General features: G+C 40.3%; 1 protein-coding gene across 6 annotated transcripts in view; it reads right to left on the bottom strand.

The window, feature by feature from the left end:
• The window catches only part of LOC147309048 (ryanodine receptor 2-like), a 319,734-nt gene that overhangs the window by 110,902 nt on the left and 190,244 nt on the right, over positions 1 to 18,588 (bottom strand). For all 6 annotated transcript variants that reach the window (XM_086273380.1, XM_086273384.1, XM_086273382.1 and 3 more), the window contains exons 57-66: positions 10,259 to 10,337; positions 9,722 to 9,811; positions 8,562 to 8,699; positions 8,378 to 8,455; positions 8,171 to 8,246; positions 4,808 to 4,931; positions 4,464 to 4,579; positions 1,501 to 1,565; positions 648 to 769; positions 390 to 439 (exon numbers count right to left, since the gene is read on the bottom strand). In XM_086273380.1, the coding sequence (XP_086129506.1) occupies positions 390 to 439; positions 648 to 769; positions 1,501 to 1,565; positions 4,464 to 4,579; positions 4,808 to 4,931; positions 8,171 to 8,246; positions 8,378 to 8,455; positions 8,562 to 8,699; positions 9,722 to 9,811; positions 10,259 to 10,337 (938 nt within the window). The remainder of the gene's footprint in view (positions 1 to 389; positions 440 to 647; positions 770 to 1,500; positions 1,566 to 4,463; positions 4,580 to 4,807; positions 4,932 to 8,170; positions 8,247 to 8,377; positions 8,456 to 8,561; positions 8,700 to 9,721; positions 9,812 to 10,258; positions 10,338 to 18,588) is intronic.

Here is an 18,588-nt window from a genome sequence, read left to right as displayed (position 1 = left end):
GCAAATCTTAAAGAATTGACACAACATTGTAAAGGAGACTGGGCCAGAACTCTTTCACAACAACATGAGAGACTGAAAAACTCACATAGAAAACCAAAACTACAGCAATGCTGCTAAAGGTGTTTTTCCAGTTAACTGAATCATGGGGTGTACTTAGTTTTTCACAAGGCTGCATAGTGAAAATAAACTCTTGCAAATGTTTCCACTGTTCAAAAAGTCGAAATGTGTTGGTAACATGCCAGGATAAACCACAACGTGCCATCAAAAACAGGGAAACAGACAGCAAGCTAATGAACACAGTTGCAGTTTTCCATCTTTTAAGAAAATTGGCTTAAAAATCAAATATTTTATCTTTAGGGAGTTAACTCGAATGTTTACACTGTCCTTACCAAACAAGGATATCCTATGTCTGACAAGAACTCCCAGTTTGCAGAAAAGACTGAAAAGATTTAATGGAAGATGAGAAGAAGAGGCAGAATGGAAGAAGAGGAAGACAAAAGTGTGAGGCAATCAAATGAGAGGAACACAGAGGAAAGAGCCCATAGGACCAGACATTCAATATTTAGGCAATAAGACATTCTCATGTTTTATTCCTTTCAACAATATGCCTGACTTTTTACTGTTGTTGTAATGCTGGCCATGCTCACCTGGTCACCATTTCCTTCTCCTTGTTAGAGGCATGGCCACCACTGCTGATGGGATGGATGGCCGTGGACAAGAAGTACAGCCTGTGGTTTTTAAAGTACTGATCCACCAACGGCAGGACGACCTAGGAGTGAGACATGAAGCCTCAGAGCTTGTCAATCATATTGATTTTCAGTTTTAATAAAATACATAACTTTCTATACACGGAACACTTTGAGCATTATCAGGTGCCAAACTAAGTGGAGATATCCTCTGAATTTCAGGAGCGGGACCACTCCTCCTTCACGCCCCCTCTGGCCTCAGGCTATAAAAAACCCCTTCTCCTGCTGTTCTCATTTTCATGCCCGGCCCGACAGCCGTCGCCAGCCCCCCCACAAACCGCAGCACTATTCACACTTCCTCATCCCTCACCGCCCATCGTTATTCTTTTTTTGAGTTAATTATTAGCACACTTTTCAGTAAATTACCTGCCACAAATTTAGTAACTAATGATTTTTATGTTCATTGCTCATCCCCTAAAATTCTGCGCTACAGATACAACGTCACATCATCAAAAACTGTGTCCATGCCTTCACTGTGCTGTCACTGTGCCTCTTTAGCTAACCATTACAGAGGATTTTGAACAGGCACAAACCAGGAAAAGCCTGAAATTTACACATTTTGCTTTGAGTCAGTCAAATGCTTATTCTGCTCTGTGTCAATTTGGAAGAAGAGATCATAATTATTTGCAGTTTTAGTCAACCTGATAACTTAATTTTGAATTCTGTTGCTGATTACAAAAAACTAAATCTGATATATAAACTTAATAAAACAAAACAAGAAAAATAAGTGTCTAGTCAAAAAAGATTTCATCACCTTTCCAAAGAACTTGATCTGCTGCTCATGAGGAATCTTCTCTCCCTTTGGTCGTGTTCCCACATCTACAGCAGACAGAATACAGTGAGTATGGGCTGATGAATTTAAGGTGTGGAAAATATAAAAACTTTTTTTTTAATGCAAACAGTTCACTAAATAATAATATTTTTCTTTTCTTTTTTTTACATTTGCATTATCTTGCATAGTATTTGAAATTCCTCTGAGCCACAGAAAAAGGCTAAACTCTACTGTGCGAGCCGCCACAGCTGTGTAGCCACGAGCTTGAAATCCGAGGGACTAACAGGACTCGACTGGTATTTAAGTTTACTTTACTTACACATGAACACATTCATTAAGTGCTATCCTCACTATACTTTAACCCTTTTCTGTAGCACACACATGCAAACTGATGGGTGGATTTGGGGTTCAGTATTATGTTCAGGGACACTTAATAAGAACTGGAGGAGAGAAGTAGACAAGCCACTCTACCTCTGAGCCACACAGAGGTGTTTCTAGACTTTTTACCACTGGGTCGCATAAGGAGTCCAATGAACAGTCAGGTAACAGGACATAAGAGAAATCTGAGAATTCTATAATCATGTTATGAATTAAATTCAGAAATGAACACTAAACCAATTTCTTCAACTGGTTCAGCAGGTTTAGTTCCCAGTCCAGTGGTGCCTCATCCACACACCCTCACTACCTTCTGTGATTTTGCCTTTCTACCATTCTTCCCTCCAAGTGAACTCTGAAGATCTGATCCCCACACATCTGACAAACATCCCCAGCTTGACTGTGACTGTGACAACAGCTTGAGAAACTACACCACACAGTGTACTGATGCATGTGCAGTCATCCATGTAAAGTTGATTTTGTTCATCTGGAGGTTTTCAGAGGGAGAAACATTTCATCCAAGTGACGTCGTCAGGTTCAACTTACTGCAGGTTTCCCAACCTTTTAAACAGTAGATATGCATAATGACTGACACTAGCACCACTGACTAACAATGGGTTGTGAGGTCAGTTTCATGGTCATTAATATGCAAATGATCAATGGCCATGAGTACCATTCACAGAGAGTTGGAGAATGGCTGCAATCACAGTATTCTAAGATGGTGAAAGATGTACCCTTAGGCTTCCTCCTGGATTCAGAGACGGTCTTTCCTTTTTGTGAATGGCCTCCTTGACCTCCCTGGAGGAACACTGGTTTGGGCAGATAAACCAATGGTCTCATATAAGGTTACGTCTCTCTTTAGTTGTGTTCCAGCCACTGAAGCAGTGGAGGTAGTTTGTAAGAGATTGACCCCAACCTCAGCAACAGGGTCACTCTCAGCACCAACCAAGTATGTTTGCTTTTGGAACTGTGTATTAATTCCACCCATTTTATATGCAAGTGTCAGTACTACAGGCAGAAACATGGGTGTGCCATGGGTTCCCCTGTTTCACCCGTTGTGACCAACTTTTATATGGAAGATGTGGAAAAGAGGGATTTGCTATCCTACCCTGGAACACCACCAAGTCATTGGTTCAGGTCTGTGGATGACAAATCTGGATGAAAATCAAATCTCAGGACGTACCACAGTCCACTCAAGTTCACGAGGGAGGATATGAAAAGTGGCAGGTTAGCCTTCTTAGACTGTGAGATTTCCATCAGTAACGGGGGACATCTGAAAGCTGATGTGTACCGTAAACCTACGCATACGGATCAGTATCTAAGGTTTGACTCTCATCATCCACTGGAGCACAAACTGGGCGTCATCAGGAAACTACCACACAGAGCGAACATCATCCCCACTGACACAGCAGCCAGGGAAGCAGAACAACATCACATCAAGAAAATGTGGTTATCCCAACTGGGAAAGAACTTGCTCCAGTTGATCCAGGAGAGAAGGACAACGGCTGCCTGAGACGAAAACCTTTAGTGAGTCCTCAGATGTCAGGAGTATCGGAACAGCTGAGATGCAGTTTTTCTAAACACAGACGTTCTGTGGCTTTTAAATCCCAAAAGACGCTGCACCAAAAATTGTTCCACCCCAGGGATCGGGTCCCCCGACACAAACAGAGTAATATAGTGTACGCTGTTAAGTGCAGGAGGATTGCCGGGGAAACAAAACAACCTCTGGATAAGAGGATGGCACAACACAGCAGAGCCACCTCGTCAGGCCAGGACTCTGCAGCCTATTTACACCTACAGGCCAGTGGACACTCTTTCAGTGATGAGCAGTGATGAGGATGTAACATCCTGGACAGGGAGGAAAAATGTAGAGAAATTTTCAGCATACCACCGTCTTGTCATGTACTTTATTGTACTTTATTGAGCCCCGTGGGGAAATTGCTCTCTGCATTTAACCCATTCACTCAGTGAAGCAGTGGGCAGCCATTGGGCGCCCGGGGAGCAGTGTGTAGGGACAGTACCTTGCTCAGGGGTGCCTCAGGGTAGCTGTTAAGGGGAATCGAACCCCCGACCTTCCGATCATGGGGCAACCACTCTACCTACTGAGCTATCCCTGCCCTGCGGGTCCACTGTCTTATAGATTACTTACTACCTTACAAACAGGTTGCAACTCTGTCTGCATACAAAACCCAGCCCTGCATCTAACCAGGTGAAAACTCCAAATAAAAAAGTGTCATATTGCTATATCAGTGCTATAACAACACCATGCCTTCACGTTTCCTAGTGTGAAAAACAAAAGAGAAAAATCTGGGAATGTCTCAGAGCAAGACCCCAAGACTGTTTTAGCCTCCAGTGACAATTTAGTATCTAAAGAGAGAGCTACTTCCACAACCTTCCTCAAAGCATTGTACTTAGCAAAATATGGAAAAAACAAAAAACGTTCCTGCTAAAAGAAGACGACAAACTTGTTTCACCAAATGACGCAAAAGTATCATGGTTGTTGTATCATGCACAACAACCAGGTTGGTGATGTAAACAAGTGGCTCTTACAGGCATGAGAAGATTCTTACCAAACTCCATCATGTGTTGGTGTGCCTGGTCCACGTAGGTGATGATCTGCTGGAGAAAGGTGTAGGCAAATCGTTTCTCTATGGCAGGAGTGTCCAGCTCCTGTGACTGCACACCTCTGGAATCAGCACAAAGGATGTTCTCCTTTTATTTGCATTTCTACAACTTGTGTTGTACACTGCTTTTGCTAAGTTAAATCAAATCCACACTCCAGCGCTGTGCTACACACACTAATGTTGTATTTTCTGAGTTAGACGTTTTAGAAAAATTGAACTTTTATGAAATTGATCTTCTAATCTCAAAACAAACGCCAAAGACAAACTGTTTCAAATATAGTTGGACCAACCTGGACACAATGTAACCATTGATTTGGAGGAACTTAAGGATATCTTGTGCTTTTTCTCTGTCTTTGGATTTTTCTTTGGCAGTCAGTGTGTCGTAAGGAACCAGCAGTGGGTGGTTTCCTCCACCTGGAACAGAGCAGCAGGGCAGAGAAGAAAGATAACAGACTGTGGCAGCACTTAACTATGTGACATCTTAACATCTACCAGGTTACTGGTGGTCCATCACAACTTTGAGATCGAATTTTCATCTATTCAAAACACCAAAATGCAATTCAAAAAGTGATAATAAAATCCGGTAAAGTAAGTACCAATCCAAAGGAAATTAATACTTGTTTTACCAAATTCTATAAAGATCTGTATTCTAGTAAAATTAAACCCTCTCAAAGTGATTTTAGCAACTTCTTCGATCAATTATCTATTCCCCAATTAGATGAAGCCCTGAGAGATGAAATTGATTCCCCTGTCTCCGAAAAACATCTTTTAGGAACAATCCAAGCCTTACCACTTGGAAAGACAGCTGCCCCGGATGGATTCGGTAATGAATTCTATAAAGCCTTCCAAAATAAAATTACTCCTCTCATGCTCAGGATGATAAATGACTCTGTTAAAAATAAAAGGTTACCAACTTCACTTTACGAGGCAAATATTTGTTTGCTTCACAAAACTGGAGAGGAGGAAGGCGACCCAGCACATTATAGACCCGTTGCTCTTTTAAATTGTGATCACAAAATCATAACCAAAGCCTCAGCTACAAGATTGAGCAAACATGTTTCAACAATTATACATCCTAATCAAACAGGATTTACTCCTGGTAGATGGTCATTTAATAATGTCCATTTATTATTAAATACAATTTACTCAGGTTATGGAAAAGAGGCTAAAACAGCAGTACTTTCTCTGGATGCTCAAAAAGCGTTTGATCAGATTGAACGGTCTTATATATTTGAGACTCTAAAACTATTTGGTTTTGGGGAATATTTTAGGGATTGATTAAAATGATTTATCTGTGTCCTGCATTCTCACCAACTCAGATAAATCCTCCCCCTTTCAATTAACGTGGAGTGAGACAGGGGGATCCCCTCTCACCGCTTCTTTTTGATATAGCTCTGGAGCCCTTTGCCATTAACATAAGAAACCACCCTGGTATACAGGGAGTTAAATTTGGGAATGTTGAAAGTCTTGTTAATATGTATGCAGATGATTTACTCATCTGCCTTTCCGAACCAGAAATTTCATTCCCTAATCTTTTAAATTGCATTAAACACTTTGTGAAATTATCAGGATATATGATCAATTGGGACAAATCTGAATTTATGCCAATAACAGATAATCTATGCCCAAAGTTTCTCAGCTCTCTCCCATTCAAATTAGTGACTACATCTTTTACCTACCTTGGCCTTAAGATCTCTAAAAATCCCAAACTCCTCTATAAATCGAATTTCTTGGAAATGCTGGACAAGCTCAAAGACGATATTAGAAAATGGAAACTGCTTCCTCTGTCTCTGATTGGTCGAATAAATTCAGGTAGAATGGTGTCTTTGCCACGATTTTTATATCTTTTTCAAAACCCTCATATTTATTTGCCACTTAAATGTTTTAAGCAGCTTGATTCATTGATTCTTTCTTTCATCTGGGCAGGAAAACCCCCTCAGATATCCAAGGCTCATCTTCAAAAAAATACTTCCAGTGGGGGGTTGGGTCTCCCTGTGTTTAGACATTATTACTGGGCAGCAAATTCAAGAGCTCTATTGCACTGGCAGTGGGGTTCGCCTACTGATTATTGTTATAAGCTTCCTGTCTGGCTCCAGGCAGAGGCAGCAACAGTATCTGAAGCCTCATTACCGGGCTTATTGTTTTCTAACATGGGTTCTTCTATTAATTCGATCAGTCGTAATTTTGTTGTTAAACACTCCTTAAAGATATTAAGTCAAATTAGGAAATCTCTTAAACTACCGGACTTCTCAGTAAGAATACCAATAATACATAACTACGTGTTTAAACCAGGTAAAATGGAGAGGGTGTTTTTAGAATGGGGGGGAAAGGGACTGAAATGCATTGAGGACTCATATATATAGATGACAGATTCATGTCTTTCCTTCAACTTCAACAGAAGTTTCAGTTACCTCAATCATATTTTTTTCGTTATCTTCAAATAAGGAATTTTGTTCAACGAAACTTTTCAGACTTTCCACTGAAGCCACTAAGTCTTACTGATATAATTCGGAAAGCAGATTTTAAACATCTGATATCTCAGTTTGTGAAGTGCTTTACAATCCCAGCTGATTCTGATGGAATTAAGAATACACGGGCTGGAGACCTCGGTGTTCCTGTCTGAGGACCAACGGTCAAACTGTTTGTCCAACATTCAGAAAGGCTCAGTAAACGCCAGATATAAAGTAATCCAGTTTAAAGTCATTCACAGATTACACTTTTCTAAACTTAAACTTAACCGGATCTATAATTCTGTATCCCCCTTATGTGACAGATGTAATATCGGTGAAGGTTCCCTTGCACATCTATTTCGGCATTGCCCTGTCTTGAAAGCTTTTTGGAGCCAGATTTTTACGTGGTTTTCAAACCAATTTGGGAAAAAAGTACCACTTGATGGTACACTGGCTATACTTGGATCATTTGCATCAATCGAATCTTTTTCCTTAATTACAGTGGGTGTGCTGGCTGCAAAGAAACTTATTCTTTTACAGTGGCGGTCTTCTTCGGCCCCGTCTTTTAACAGGTGGCTTAATGAGATGGTGTCTGTGGTGGAGCAGATAAGATTTGATAGAGAGGGGAAACTGGCGAGTTTTTGTACGATTTGGCAGCCATTTCTAGAATTCTTAAAAATTAACTGATCATAATTCATGCCTCACACTCCGCGTGAATTTTCTCATTTTATTTTACTCTTTATTTAGTTAATATTGTTATAATCTTTTCTTCTTCATTTTTTCTCCTTCTTTTTCTTTTTTCATGCTTATAAGTTCACAAATGCTAAATGTAGTAAATGTCCTCAGTTGAATCTGTACAAGCATGCTGTGTTTAATTTAAAAGCAAAAAATAAAATAATTAATAACAAAACACCAAAATGGACAAGCTTCTAACAGAGAAACTGCCATGCCAAAATGACTGTACGGCACTTCAGTTAATATGCAACAAAAATCAAAGGGTTGGGTAAAGTTGCTATAACAGCAACTGTAAAGCAGAGGTGTGGGGAAATGGTATTGATCTTCTAAACAGCACTTCACAGAATTCCATCTGTTTTATTTTTACAGGCTATGCATAAAAAAGAAGTCAAGCTTTCTGTGTTATCTGTTTGTGATGGCAGAGAAACAAGGAACACCCTGTGTGTGTGTTTGCTGTGTAAGATTTACCTCTGGCTTCCAGCTCCAGTTTCTTTTTCCTGGACCAGATATTATGATAATTCTCTGCAAGCAGCTCTGCCATTGACTGGAGAAGTAAATGTTTGACATGTGACTCTTTTACACTGCACTGATCAATTCATCCATCAATCAATCTGCATTATCAGCTCCCATGAGTAATCTGGCTTTGCATGCATTGTGTTCTTGTGAATAATTTACCTGCAAGTCTCTGGACAATGTCACATTACTCATATCAGTGGGTCTTGGACTGAAAGCTGAAGCTCCTTCAAAAGAAAGCTGTTGGAGATTGAACACACAGCATTATATATGATGTCACCTTTCCCTTTGATCCATAATGAGTACCTCGGGAACAAATGTAAGAATGGGTGGTGTTCATATACACCTGACTGGCCTGTGATATCCTTCTGGGCTTGTTGTGAAGGTTGACAGAGTCTCCCTCTCTGATCCTGTCAATGCTCCAACCCCATGAAAGCATGGTCTTCAGAGACTCTCTGATGGGCCAGCAGTATGTCTCTTTATCCTGCAAAGTCACAGTTTGCTTTCAGATGTACTGCAAAACCCGAACAAAGCATGAACTCAGACACACCAACACATGATCTTCTGCAGGATCATTTGCTCACATGTCTGTGCCCACATCAGCTGATACATTTCCATTCATTCAATTAGTAAATCTCATTTGATTACTTTGCAGTTGTTTATTTGTAACAAATGTTTGGAATCATGTTTGTTTTTCGTTCCACTTCTCACGTGTGCACCACCCTGTGTTGGTCTTTCACCTGGAATTGTGACAAAATGTGGAAAAGTTCAAGGGGCTGAATACTTTTGCAAGCCGCTGTAATTATTAAATAATAAAACTGATACGTTTCTCTTTTGCAACAAATATTATATAACACAATGGAGATGAAGTGTATGTAAATAAATATCTAAAGTTTATCTAAAAGAAAGAGAAGAGAAAAGTGGCACCCCTCAGCCTTTTAGCAGATATACCGATGGTATCATTTCAAAATCCTACATCACCTCATTCACAACAATTTCAGAAAACTCACTTTGACCTTGAGGTCGAGGTCACTGAGATTTTATCTCCTCTGACATTTTTAGTAAATGCACCTGTAGTATCAATTTCAGAAAACTTAACCTCTGACCGTGAGGTCAGTGAGATTCAAACTCATCTCACATCTTTACCTGTGGTATCAATTAGAGGCTCCTACGTTTCTGAGTTACTGCATTCACAAACGTAGGTGTTCACGCTCAGCCACCAGGGTGACGACAACACCCCATCAGCCTTTTACTGCTAAGGAGTAAAAACTGACTCATTCAGTTTTCAGGTATGAGTTTGGTGTAGTATTTCAGCAAACTGTAAACACAGGTAGCTGTCCAGCCAGGAGAGATACCTGTGATTCAATACAGATTCATGCCATGCTGTTTTTCATCATTACTAAGCTATCACTGACCCAAATGTAGCACTCACACAAACTATACAAATCTTTTGTAAAATATAGAAAGCTCCCAACTTCCACAGAAAGATGTCTGCATGCAGACTACCTTTTCAGACAGGATTTTGTATGGTTTCAGGAGTGGATGGCTCTTGCTGATTTCACACATCTGGTCTCCATATGACCAGCCATTGGAAAACTACAGAATATAAGTTCACATTTACAGATCAGATTTTACAGCAACCAAAAGCAGTTCTATTTTGCTACATTTCGTGATGACAACAAGAAACACTACAAAATTTTTAAAAAGCACACAAACATTTTCCCCTCAATGTTATTCAAAGTTTACAAGAAATATTTCTTTCTCTAAAAAAGTATCAGCAGAATAAGCTGGTATATTGACATTTATGTCAATCATTGGCTTAAAGTATAGTATACCATAAAGTTTGCCAAACAGCATACATATGTAACAGAATGTTTTATATATTATAGCTGTGGGGTGTGTTCTTCTATGTGTAATCATTGGGTGCATTTGTTATCAGTGACTGTGAAAGACTGTTGATGTACCACACTGTTTTTGTCGTCATGGTGAGGGGAAAAACAGTATGATCAGGAAACACAGAACAAGAATAAAAATCATACATACCTTTTCTATACACCACTTCTCATGGATGTGCTCCGCATATCTGGTTATAAAACAATCCAGTTTCTCTGGAACAGTCACACTGTCAAAGCGAGAAAAAACAAACCACTGCATTAGAAACAGAAATACAGAGATGAGAAAATAGAAATCTGCATCTGGATTTGTGTCAGTGTCCAGTGCCAGGAAATGACTGAAGGCACTCCAGTGGAGCATTATGGAGTCCTGCATCAAAGACTGAAATATAAATACAAATAAATATACAGTTATGCTCATAACTTTTTTTATTATTTCAAATGTGTTAATCGCCAGACTGTACACTTAGGAATTTATCTCTCAGCAGTCAACGCTACACTATCACTTAACTATCGGTTAGCACCAGTGAGCCAGCTGAGACCAGTCCATACACGTACCATAACACTGCCTAGGACACTGCTTTATAATATGAAGCACATTAAGGCCACTACTTTGATTTGGAGCTATTAAGGTGGAGATGAGGAGATGATGGAGCGGGTCAATGCTGGGCTCAGATCTACCCCCCGTCCCAATCCCTTTTTGTCCCCCATAAACCCCCCACCAGAGCGGCCAAAGGTTCGCCATCGAGCCCCACCCTCAACAGAGCAATCGAAGTCACATTGCCCAGCCTCGCCCCCCTTAGTTCCTCTTCATGCCCTGTCTCCGCAGTCTGATGCGTGATGTGTGGAGGGTCCGGGCTGTGAGGATTATGGCAGTGATGACTTTTCCCAGGAGAAGCTGGGACCCTGTTTACTAGAAGGTTTTAAAATTTCTGTACTTTTAGGTGACAGGAGACATGTGGCCTGGTCAAAACACAGAGAGCTGCACTCTCAAAGATCTTTAAACATAGTAAACATACCTTGTGTGCCACAGACTGCTCCCAAACACGAGGGGACAAGTAATACCTCTAAAACACTTAAGTTGGCTTTATTAAACATTAGATCTCTAGCTGGGAAAACATTTTTAATTAATGATTTAATCACTGAGCACAGCCTTGATTTTATGTTTTTAACTGAAACTTGGTTGGACCAAAGTAACAGTGGAGCTGTTCTCATCGAGACGACCCCTCCTAACTACAGTTTTATCAGTGAGGTCAGGGCGAGCAGGAGAGGAGGAGGGGTTGCTGTCTTATTTAATGAATCATTTCAATGTAAGCAGCTATCTCCTGGAAGTTTTCAGTCTTTTGAATATGTGGCTTTACAGCTGAAGGCCCCATCCAAAGTTGTGTTTCTTAATGATTACCGCCCAGTAGCCCTCACCCCCATCATCACTAAGTGCTTAGAGCAGCTGGTCCTAGCACACTTCAAATCCTGTCTCCCCCCCCACCCTGGACCCCCACCAATTCGCATACCGCCAGAACAGGAGCACAGAGGATGCAGTCTCCATCGCACTCTGTCCTCTCACACCTGGACAACATCAACACCTATGCCAGAATGCTGTTTATAGACTTCAGTTCAGCATTCAATACAATCCACCCCTCACAACTCATCAGGAAACTGACAGACCTGGGTATCAGTTCCCTCATCTGCAAATGGTTACTGGACTTCCTGACCAACCGCCCCCAACATGTCCGGCTGGATAACCGCTGCTCATCTACAATCACGATGAACACCGGTGTACCACAAGGCTGTGTGATGAGCCCTTTCCTCTACTCCCTCTTCACCCACGACTGCAGACCTGCTGATGGTTCCAACACCATCATTAAGTTTGCAGATGACACCACGGTGATTGGCCTCATCAGTGACAATGATGAGGCCGCCTACAGGGAGGAAGTGGATCGTCTGGCTGAGTGGTGCGACAGAAACAACCTGCTGCTTAACACCGAGAAGACCAAGGAGCTCATCGTGGACTACAGGAGGAATGCTGACCCACATCCACCCATCCACATTAAGGGGACGGCTGTGGAGCGTGTGAGCAGCTTCAAGTTCCTGGGAGTCCACATCTCCGAGGATCTCACCTGGACAACCAACTGCTCCAAGCTGGTCAAGAAGGCTCACCAGCGCCTCTTCTTCTTGAGGACTCTGAGGAAGAACCACCTGTCCTCAGACATCCTGGTGAACTTCTATCGCTGCACCATCGAGAGCATCCTGACCAACTGTATAACAGTCTGGTATTGGAACTGCTCTGCCTCGGACCAGAAGGCGTTGCAGAGGGTCGTGAAAACTGCCCAGCGCATCGCCGGAGCACCACTTCCTGCCATAAAAGACATCTACAGGAAGCGGTGTCTGAAAAGGGCTGGGAAAATCATCAAAGACCCCAGTCACCCATCACATGGACTCTTCACCCTCCTGCCCTCTGGGAGGCGCTACAGGAGCCTCCGGACTAAGACCACCAGGTACCGGAACAGCTTCTTCCCCACAGCTGTCAGACTCCTGAACTCTGCCTCCTGACATCTGACCCACGTTAACTCATGGACTGAACATACACACACACCCACAATGGACAACTGTACCCTCAAACACAATAATAACATGGACTGAACCACCACTCACAACCACTAGCACTTTATATAGCCTCTGTAGGAATTATATCTCACTTATCTTAACTGCACTACTGTATAGCTCTGTGTAAATAATCATTCTGTACATTCGATAATCTTTAATCCTACAACTGTTTACAACTTGCATAGTTCCCATTTCTGTATAGCTGTATATCTCAGATTCTGTAAAGTTATTTATTTCATATTCTGTATAGTTTTTCATATTTATATCCTGTTCATAGCCTGTACATAGCTTGTACTCACTACAGCCTGTACATACTTATAGTTATAGAATATTCACAACATACTTCATACCGTGTACATTATAACATACCATAATAGACCCATTTCTGTAATATACTCACATATCTATATTATTGCTAATATATATTGTAATATATCTATATCACTAAAGCACTTCTGGATGGATGCAAACTGCATTTCGTTGCCCTGTACCTGTGCATGTGCAATGACAATAAAGTTGAATTCTATTCTATTCTATTCTATTAATGTTTACAGGCCTCCCAAATACTGCACAGACTTTTTTTAATGACCTCAGTGAACTGCTGTCTGTGATCTCTGTTGATTTCGACTGTGTAATTATTGCTGGGGATTTTAACATTCATGTGGACAACCCTCAGGACAAAGGGACTAAAGACCTGAGTAACACTCTGGGCAACTTTGGGCTGACTCAGCATGTAACAGAGGCCACACATAATAGAGGACACACTCTTGACCTACTGATCTCCAAAGGCCTGAGCATTTCAAAGGTCACTGTGTCTGATGTGGGCCTGTCTGATCATTACTGTGTTTTCTTTGAAAGTAAAATCTCAGCCCACACAAATATATCAACAACAGTGATCACAAAACGGTGTATAACTGAACACAATAGTGCAATTTTTAACCAGGTCTTCCCATTAACACCTGACCTGCCCAGAGGGTCAGTCAATGAGCTCGTCAATAGCTTCAATGCTAACATGTTAAATGTAATGGACACTATTGCTCCCATTAAGGTGAAGGTTATCTCTGGAAGGAAAAAGTCTCCATGGAGAAACTCCACACTGGTGAAAAAAGAAAAAAGAGAGTGTAGGAAAGCTGAGCGCAGATGGAGAAAAACAAACCTCCAGGTTCATTATGACATTTATAAAGAGAAACTTCACAATTATAATTTACAACTGAGGAATGCAAGGAGGTCCTACTTCTCTGACATCATCACTAAAAACAGCCATAATGCTCGGGTCTTATTTTCTACAGTTGACAGGCTAACAAACCCTCCTGTGTCAGTGGCAGCTGAACTTCATTCGACCATGGCCTGCAATGACTTTGCCAAATTCTTCACTGAAAAAATCCAAAAAATTAGACAAGCAATTGGTACATCAACAGCAGATCCAGGATATGTACTGTGTCCACCAAAAAACTGTTTAAACACCATGAAACAGTTTCAACCTATTAACAGCAAAGACCTGGAGGACATCTTAGGTCAACTGAACTCCTCCTCCTGCTGTTTAGATGTCCTGCCAACAAGTTTTTTCAAAAAGGTCTCAAAGACTTTAGAGTCAGACCTGTTACAGATCGTCAACTTTTCTTTATTATCAGGTGTGTTTCCAGAATCACTAAAAACTGCTGTAATCAAACCTATACTGAAAAAGGACAATCTTGACAAGACACAAATGAACAACTACAGGCCGATCTCAAATCTCCCGTTTTTAAGTAAGATCATTGAAAAAGCAGTTTCTCAACAGCTCAGTTACTTCTTAAAACAGAATAATTGCTACGATGCCTTCCAGTCAGGTTTTAGACAGAACCACAGCACTGAAACCGCTCTGACCAAAGTGTTTAATGACATATGTCTGAATACAGACAGTGGAAAAATGTCAGTCCTAGTTTTACTGGATCTCAGTGCAGCATTTGATACAGTTGACCACAACATATTACTCAAATGACTGGAGAACTGGACAGGTCTTTCAGGAACTGTACTAAACTGGTTCAAAACATACGTAGAAAACAGGAAATACTTTGTATCAATAGGTAACTTCACATCTGAACAGACAAGTATCACATGTGGAGTTCCCCAAGGTTCCATCTTGGGACCCCTTCTGTTTAACATCTACATGCTCCCACTGGCACAGATTATAAACAACAACAAAATAAACTATCACAGCTATGCAGATGACACACAAATATATATCACAATGTCACCAGGAGACCGAGGCCCTGTGCAGGCTCTTGGTAAATGCATTGAGGAAATCATTGACTGGTTGTGCCACAATTTTCTCCAGCTAAACAAAAACAAAACTGAGGTAATAGTCTTTGGCGCCAAAGAAAAACGATTACAGGTCACCAGAGAACTTCAATCTATACACCTAAAAACCACAAACCAGGCGAGAAATTTGGGTGTAGTGATGGATGCAGACCTAAACTTAGAAAAACACATTAAGACAATAACAAAGTCAGCTTACTATCACCTCAAGAATATATCAAGGATAAAAGATCTGATGTCTCAACAGGACCTGGAAAAACTAGTCCATGCATTCATCTTTAGTAGGCTTGATTACTGTAACAGCATCTTTACAGGTCTACCTAAAAAATCAGTCAGACAACTACAGCTCATTCAGAACTCTGCTGCTCGAGTCCTCACTAAGACCAAAAAAGTGGACCACATCAGTCCAGCTCTGAGGTCCTTACACTGGCTGCCTGTCCGTCAGAGGATAGACTTTAAAGTTCTGATGCTGGCCTATAAAGCTCTGAATGGTTTAGGACCAAAATACATCAATGACCTCCTGACCCAGTATGAACCATCCAGATCCCTCAGGTCATCTGGATCCGGTCTTTTATCAGTTCCCAGAGTCAGAACCAGACACGGAGAAGCTGCATTCAGCTTTTATGCTCCTTATATCTGGAACAAACTCCCAGAAAGCCTCAGATCAGCTGAAACACTCAGTTTATTTAAATCCAGGTTGAAGACTCACCTGTTCTCAGCTGCATTTGAATAAAGCACCAAATCCACACTTTAAGCTTAAATTTCAAAACTTACATTTACTGATTTTATCTACTGTTCTGATTTTATCTGTTTTGATTTTATATACTGTTGTTTGTTTGTTTGTTTGTTTGTTAATTAGTTAGTTAGTTTATTTGCTTGTTTTATTCAATTTTAAATCATGCTTTTTATTTGTTCTTGTTTCTAATGTCTCTGTAAAGCACTTTGAATCACCTTGTTGTTGAATTGTGCTATACAAATAAACTTGCCTTGCCTTGCCTTGCCTTGCCTTGCCTTGCCTTGCCTTGCCTTAAATAAAACTCAGTTGAATTTCACATTCTTTCCATGATGTTTGTTGGAGACCTCTTCACCCATGATAGTATAAAAACTTAAAGTTCAGTTTTGAAAATGTTAAATACATGGATCAAACTTTACAGTTGGTTTGACCATTCAGTCATTTGACACTGCAAATCACCAAAACTATTTCCTGTAAACATCCGTTCGTTCTTCCATTTCAATCTAATCTAGTAGAAACAATTTAAAAGAAAATAAATACAGAAAAATAATATTCTTGCACACAAGCTTCCTCATAGATCCCAACCCAGATGTGGAGGTTACTTCTGAAACTGGTAAAACTTCATTTAGCCTGTTGTTGGCTGGGTTGTTACTTCTTCAGACCTGTTTGAATGAATAGCATTGTTATTCATTTTTATTTTCTGTTAGAATGCAACTTAATATTTTGATTTATTCTTTAGATTTCTTTAATCTCTTAAATTGTGCAAAAGTCTTGAGCCATATTTTACATAAGAGGCCAGACTTTCACCTAATTGTTCCTTTTTTAAGTTCTCCTGAAGGCTTCAAAGAACAACTTTGAAGGTGTTTGTTCTTTGGACATTGGCTTTTTGAATCATTTTAAGTCCTGTCTTCATACTTTAGAGGGGAATGTTCTTTCAATGAAAGTGTATTCAACCACTGTCAACTTGACAGATGTGCAGGTGTGCAACGTATCAGCTGTTTGTGCTGGGCTATGTCTTTAGAAATGTGAACAAAAAAATGAAGAAACCTCATAGTGGACATTAGAAGACTATCAAAAACAAACAGTCTGTGCTACTATGTGAATTCCATGAATTTAAGGCTTTCCTACTTGATAATCAGTTTTTGTTGTTTCCTTTGAAACCTTCGATTTGTTTCGAGGAGGAGAGCACGTGCTCTCCCAAGATTAAAAAAAAAAGACGGAGTTTTCATGAATGCACCTCTGTGCTGAAAACTGTTTCTGGACTGAGCAGCCTAAATAAACTGAACAGGCATATTCTGACTTGATCATTCCATCAGGTGAAAATTGCTTCTGGATATTTATAAGTTACACGCTGTTATGAATTCAACATGATCTCACAATGTTTGCAGGTCTGCAAACGCAGGTCTGTTACTAAAACACCAGTTTTAGTAACAAACTCTCAACTGCATACTTTTAAAAATGGGATTTTAACAGTAATGTAAAAACTAAAAGTTCTTCTGTAATTATTTTTATTAAAAGAGAAAACACATTAATGACATTCATTAAGATGTACAGACAGGCAGAGATGGGGGTTGGGGAAAATACAAAGACAGTGACTGTTTTTACAACAGCGTTCTGTAAAAACTTCCTGTCAGTGATTCCTGAAATACCATTTACAAGTGTTAAAGACAGCATAGAGAGGATACCTGGGCTGGGGTTTGGAAGTTGTTGGCCTTCTGTGGGGGGTCGGAGAACTGTTTGAACCTAATGTGTGACAAAAGAATCCACTGCCCTCTCTTACCTGTCTGTAAAAGCCCTGCAACAATTTATCAGAGATGCACAGAGCGCGGACGGAGAGAAAATAAAGGTGGTTCACAGCAGGCAACTTGCTGCATTTTAAAATGATGCGATCCATACATTATTAGTAAAACTACTCTTAAGAGATCTACGTAACATATTTAACAAATTGTGTTATTAAAGTGTTTATTTATTTATTTAGTCGTTGTCAGGATTCCGACAGTTCTTTCCAATAAATTGTGGTTTATTCTCTACATTCAGGTTGAGGGTCATATGATGATGAAGCTTTGATTGCACAATCCCAAGAAAGATATGGAAAAGTATAAAATAAGTATCAGCTGTTAATAATCTCCTGATGGCAGAGTTGTTGTTATCTGTGGGCGCTGGAAACGCTGTTTGTATAATCGCTCATTAAGACCAGTTTGAACACTAATAACTGTTAATTCTGTCCTACCTGTAGCAGGTGGAGTTTTCCCACCTATAACTAAATAAATACATGATGCAGGTTGGACGTGTAGCATTTATTGACTGCAAAATTTTTGAACCAGAGTATTGACATGAATTGCAAAGGTGAAATACCAAGATTAGTGACAGACAGCTTGAATAAGCAGCCAGGACTGTGATCATTACCATTATGACTGTTCATTTATTGGGAAAGTTTAACTGGCGGGAATTACCAATAGTTTTAAGCACAGTGCCAGACCCTCGTGGTTCTCTCCTTCAGCAGCAGTTCACTGACCTTATTTAATCATCAGAAAAATTAAAATAAAGTGCCAAATATTTCTGGCAGACAGCACACACACATACATATTGTTGTGCAGTTGGGGCATGTTTAAATTAAAATTTAACACGAACTACTGCATTGATTTAGTAACTGAAAGGTCAGACACTTTTTTGAGGGACAGCCTTGCATTTGGAGTGTCCATTTCACAGGGTAATGTTATAAGAGGAGTCAGACAAATGTGATTTCACCAGTACTGCCAAACGTAACTATCTGTGATGGCGCTATGACTGTTCGTTTATTAGCAAAGCCAATGCATACAGTAACTGGCATGGCTGGAATGCCCACACAT

Source organism: Aulonocara sp. 'chitande type north' Nkhata Bay, linkage group LG18, assembly GCF_057382095.1.
Source record: "Aulonocara sp. 'chitande type north' Nkhata Bay isolate Kocher_YH1m ecotype deep benthic linkage group LG18, A_spYH_male_GT1.1, whole genome shotgun sequence".
Lineage (NCBI taxonomy): Eukaryota > Metazoa > Chordata > Actinopteri > Cichliformes > Cichlidae > Aulonocara > Aulonocara sp. 'chitande type north' Nkhata Bay.
The sequence above is the reverse complement of the archived record's forward strand: the minus strand, read 5'-3'. Positions and strand labels throughout refer to the sequence as shown.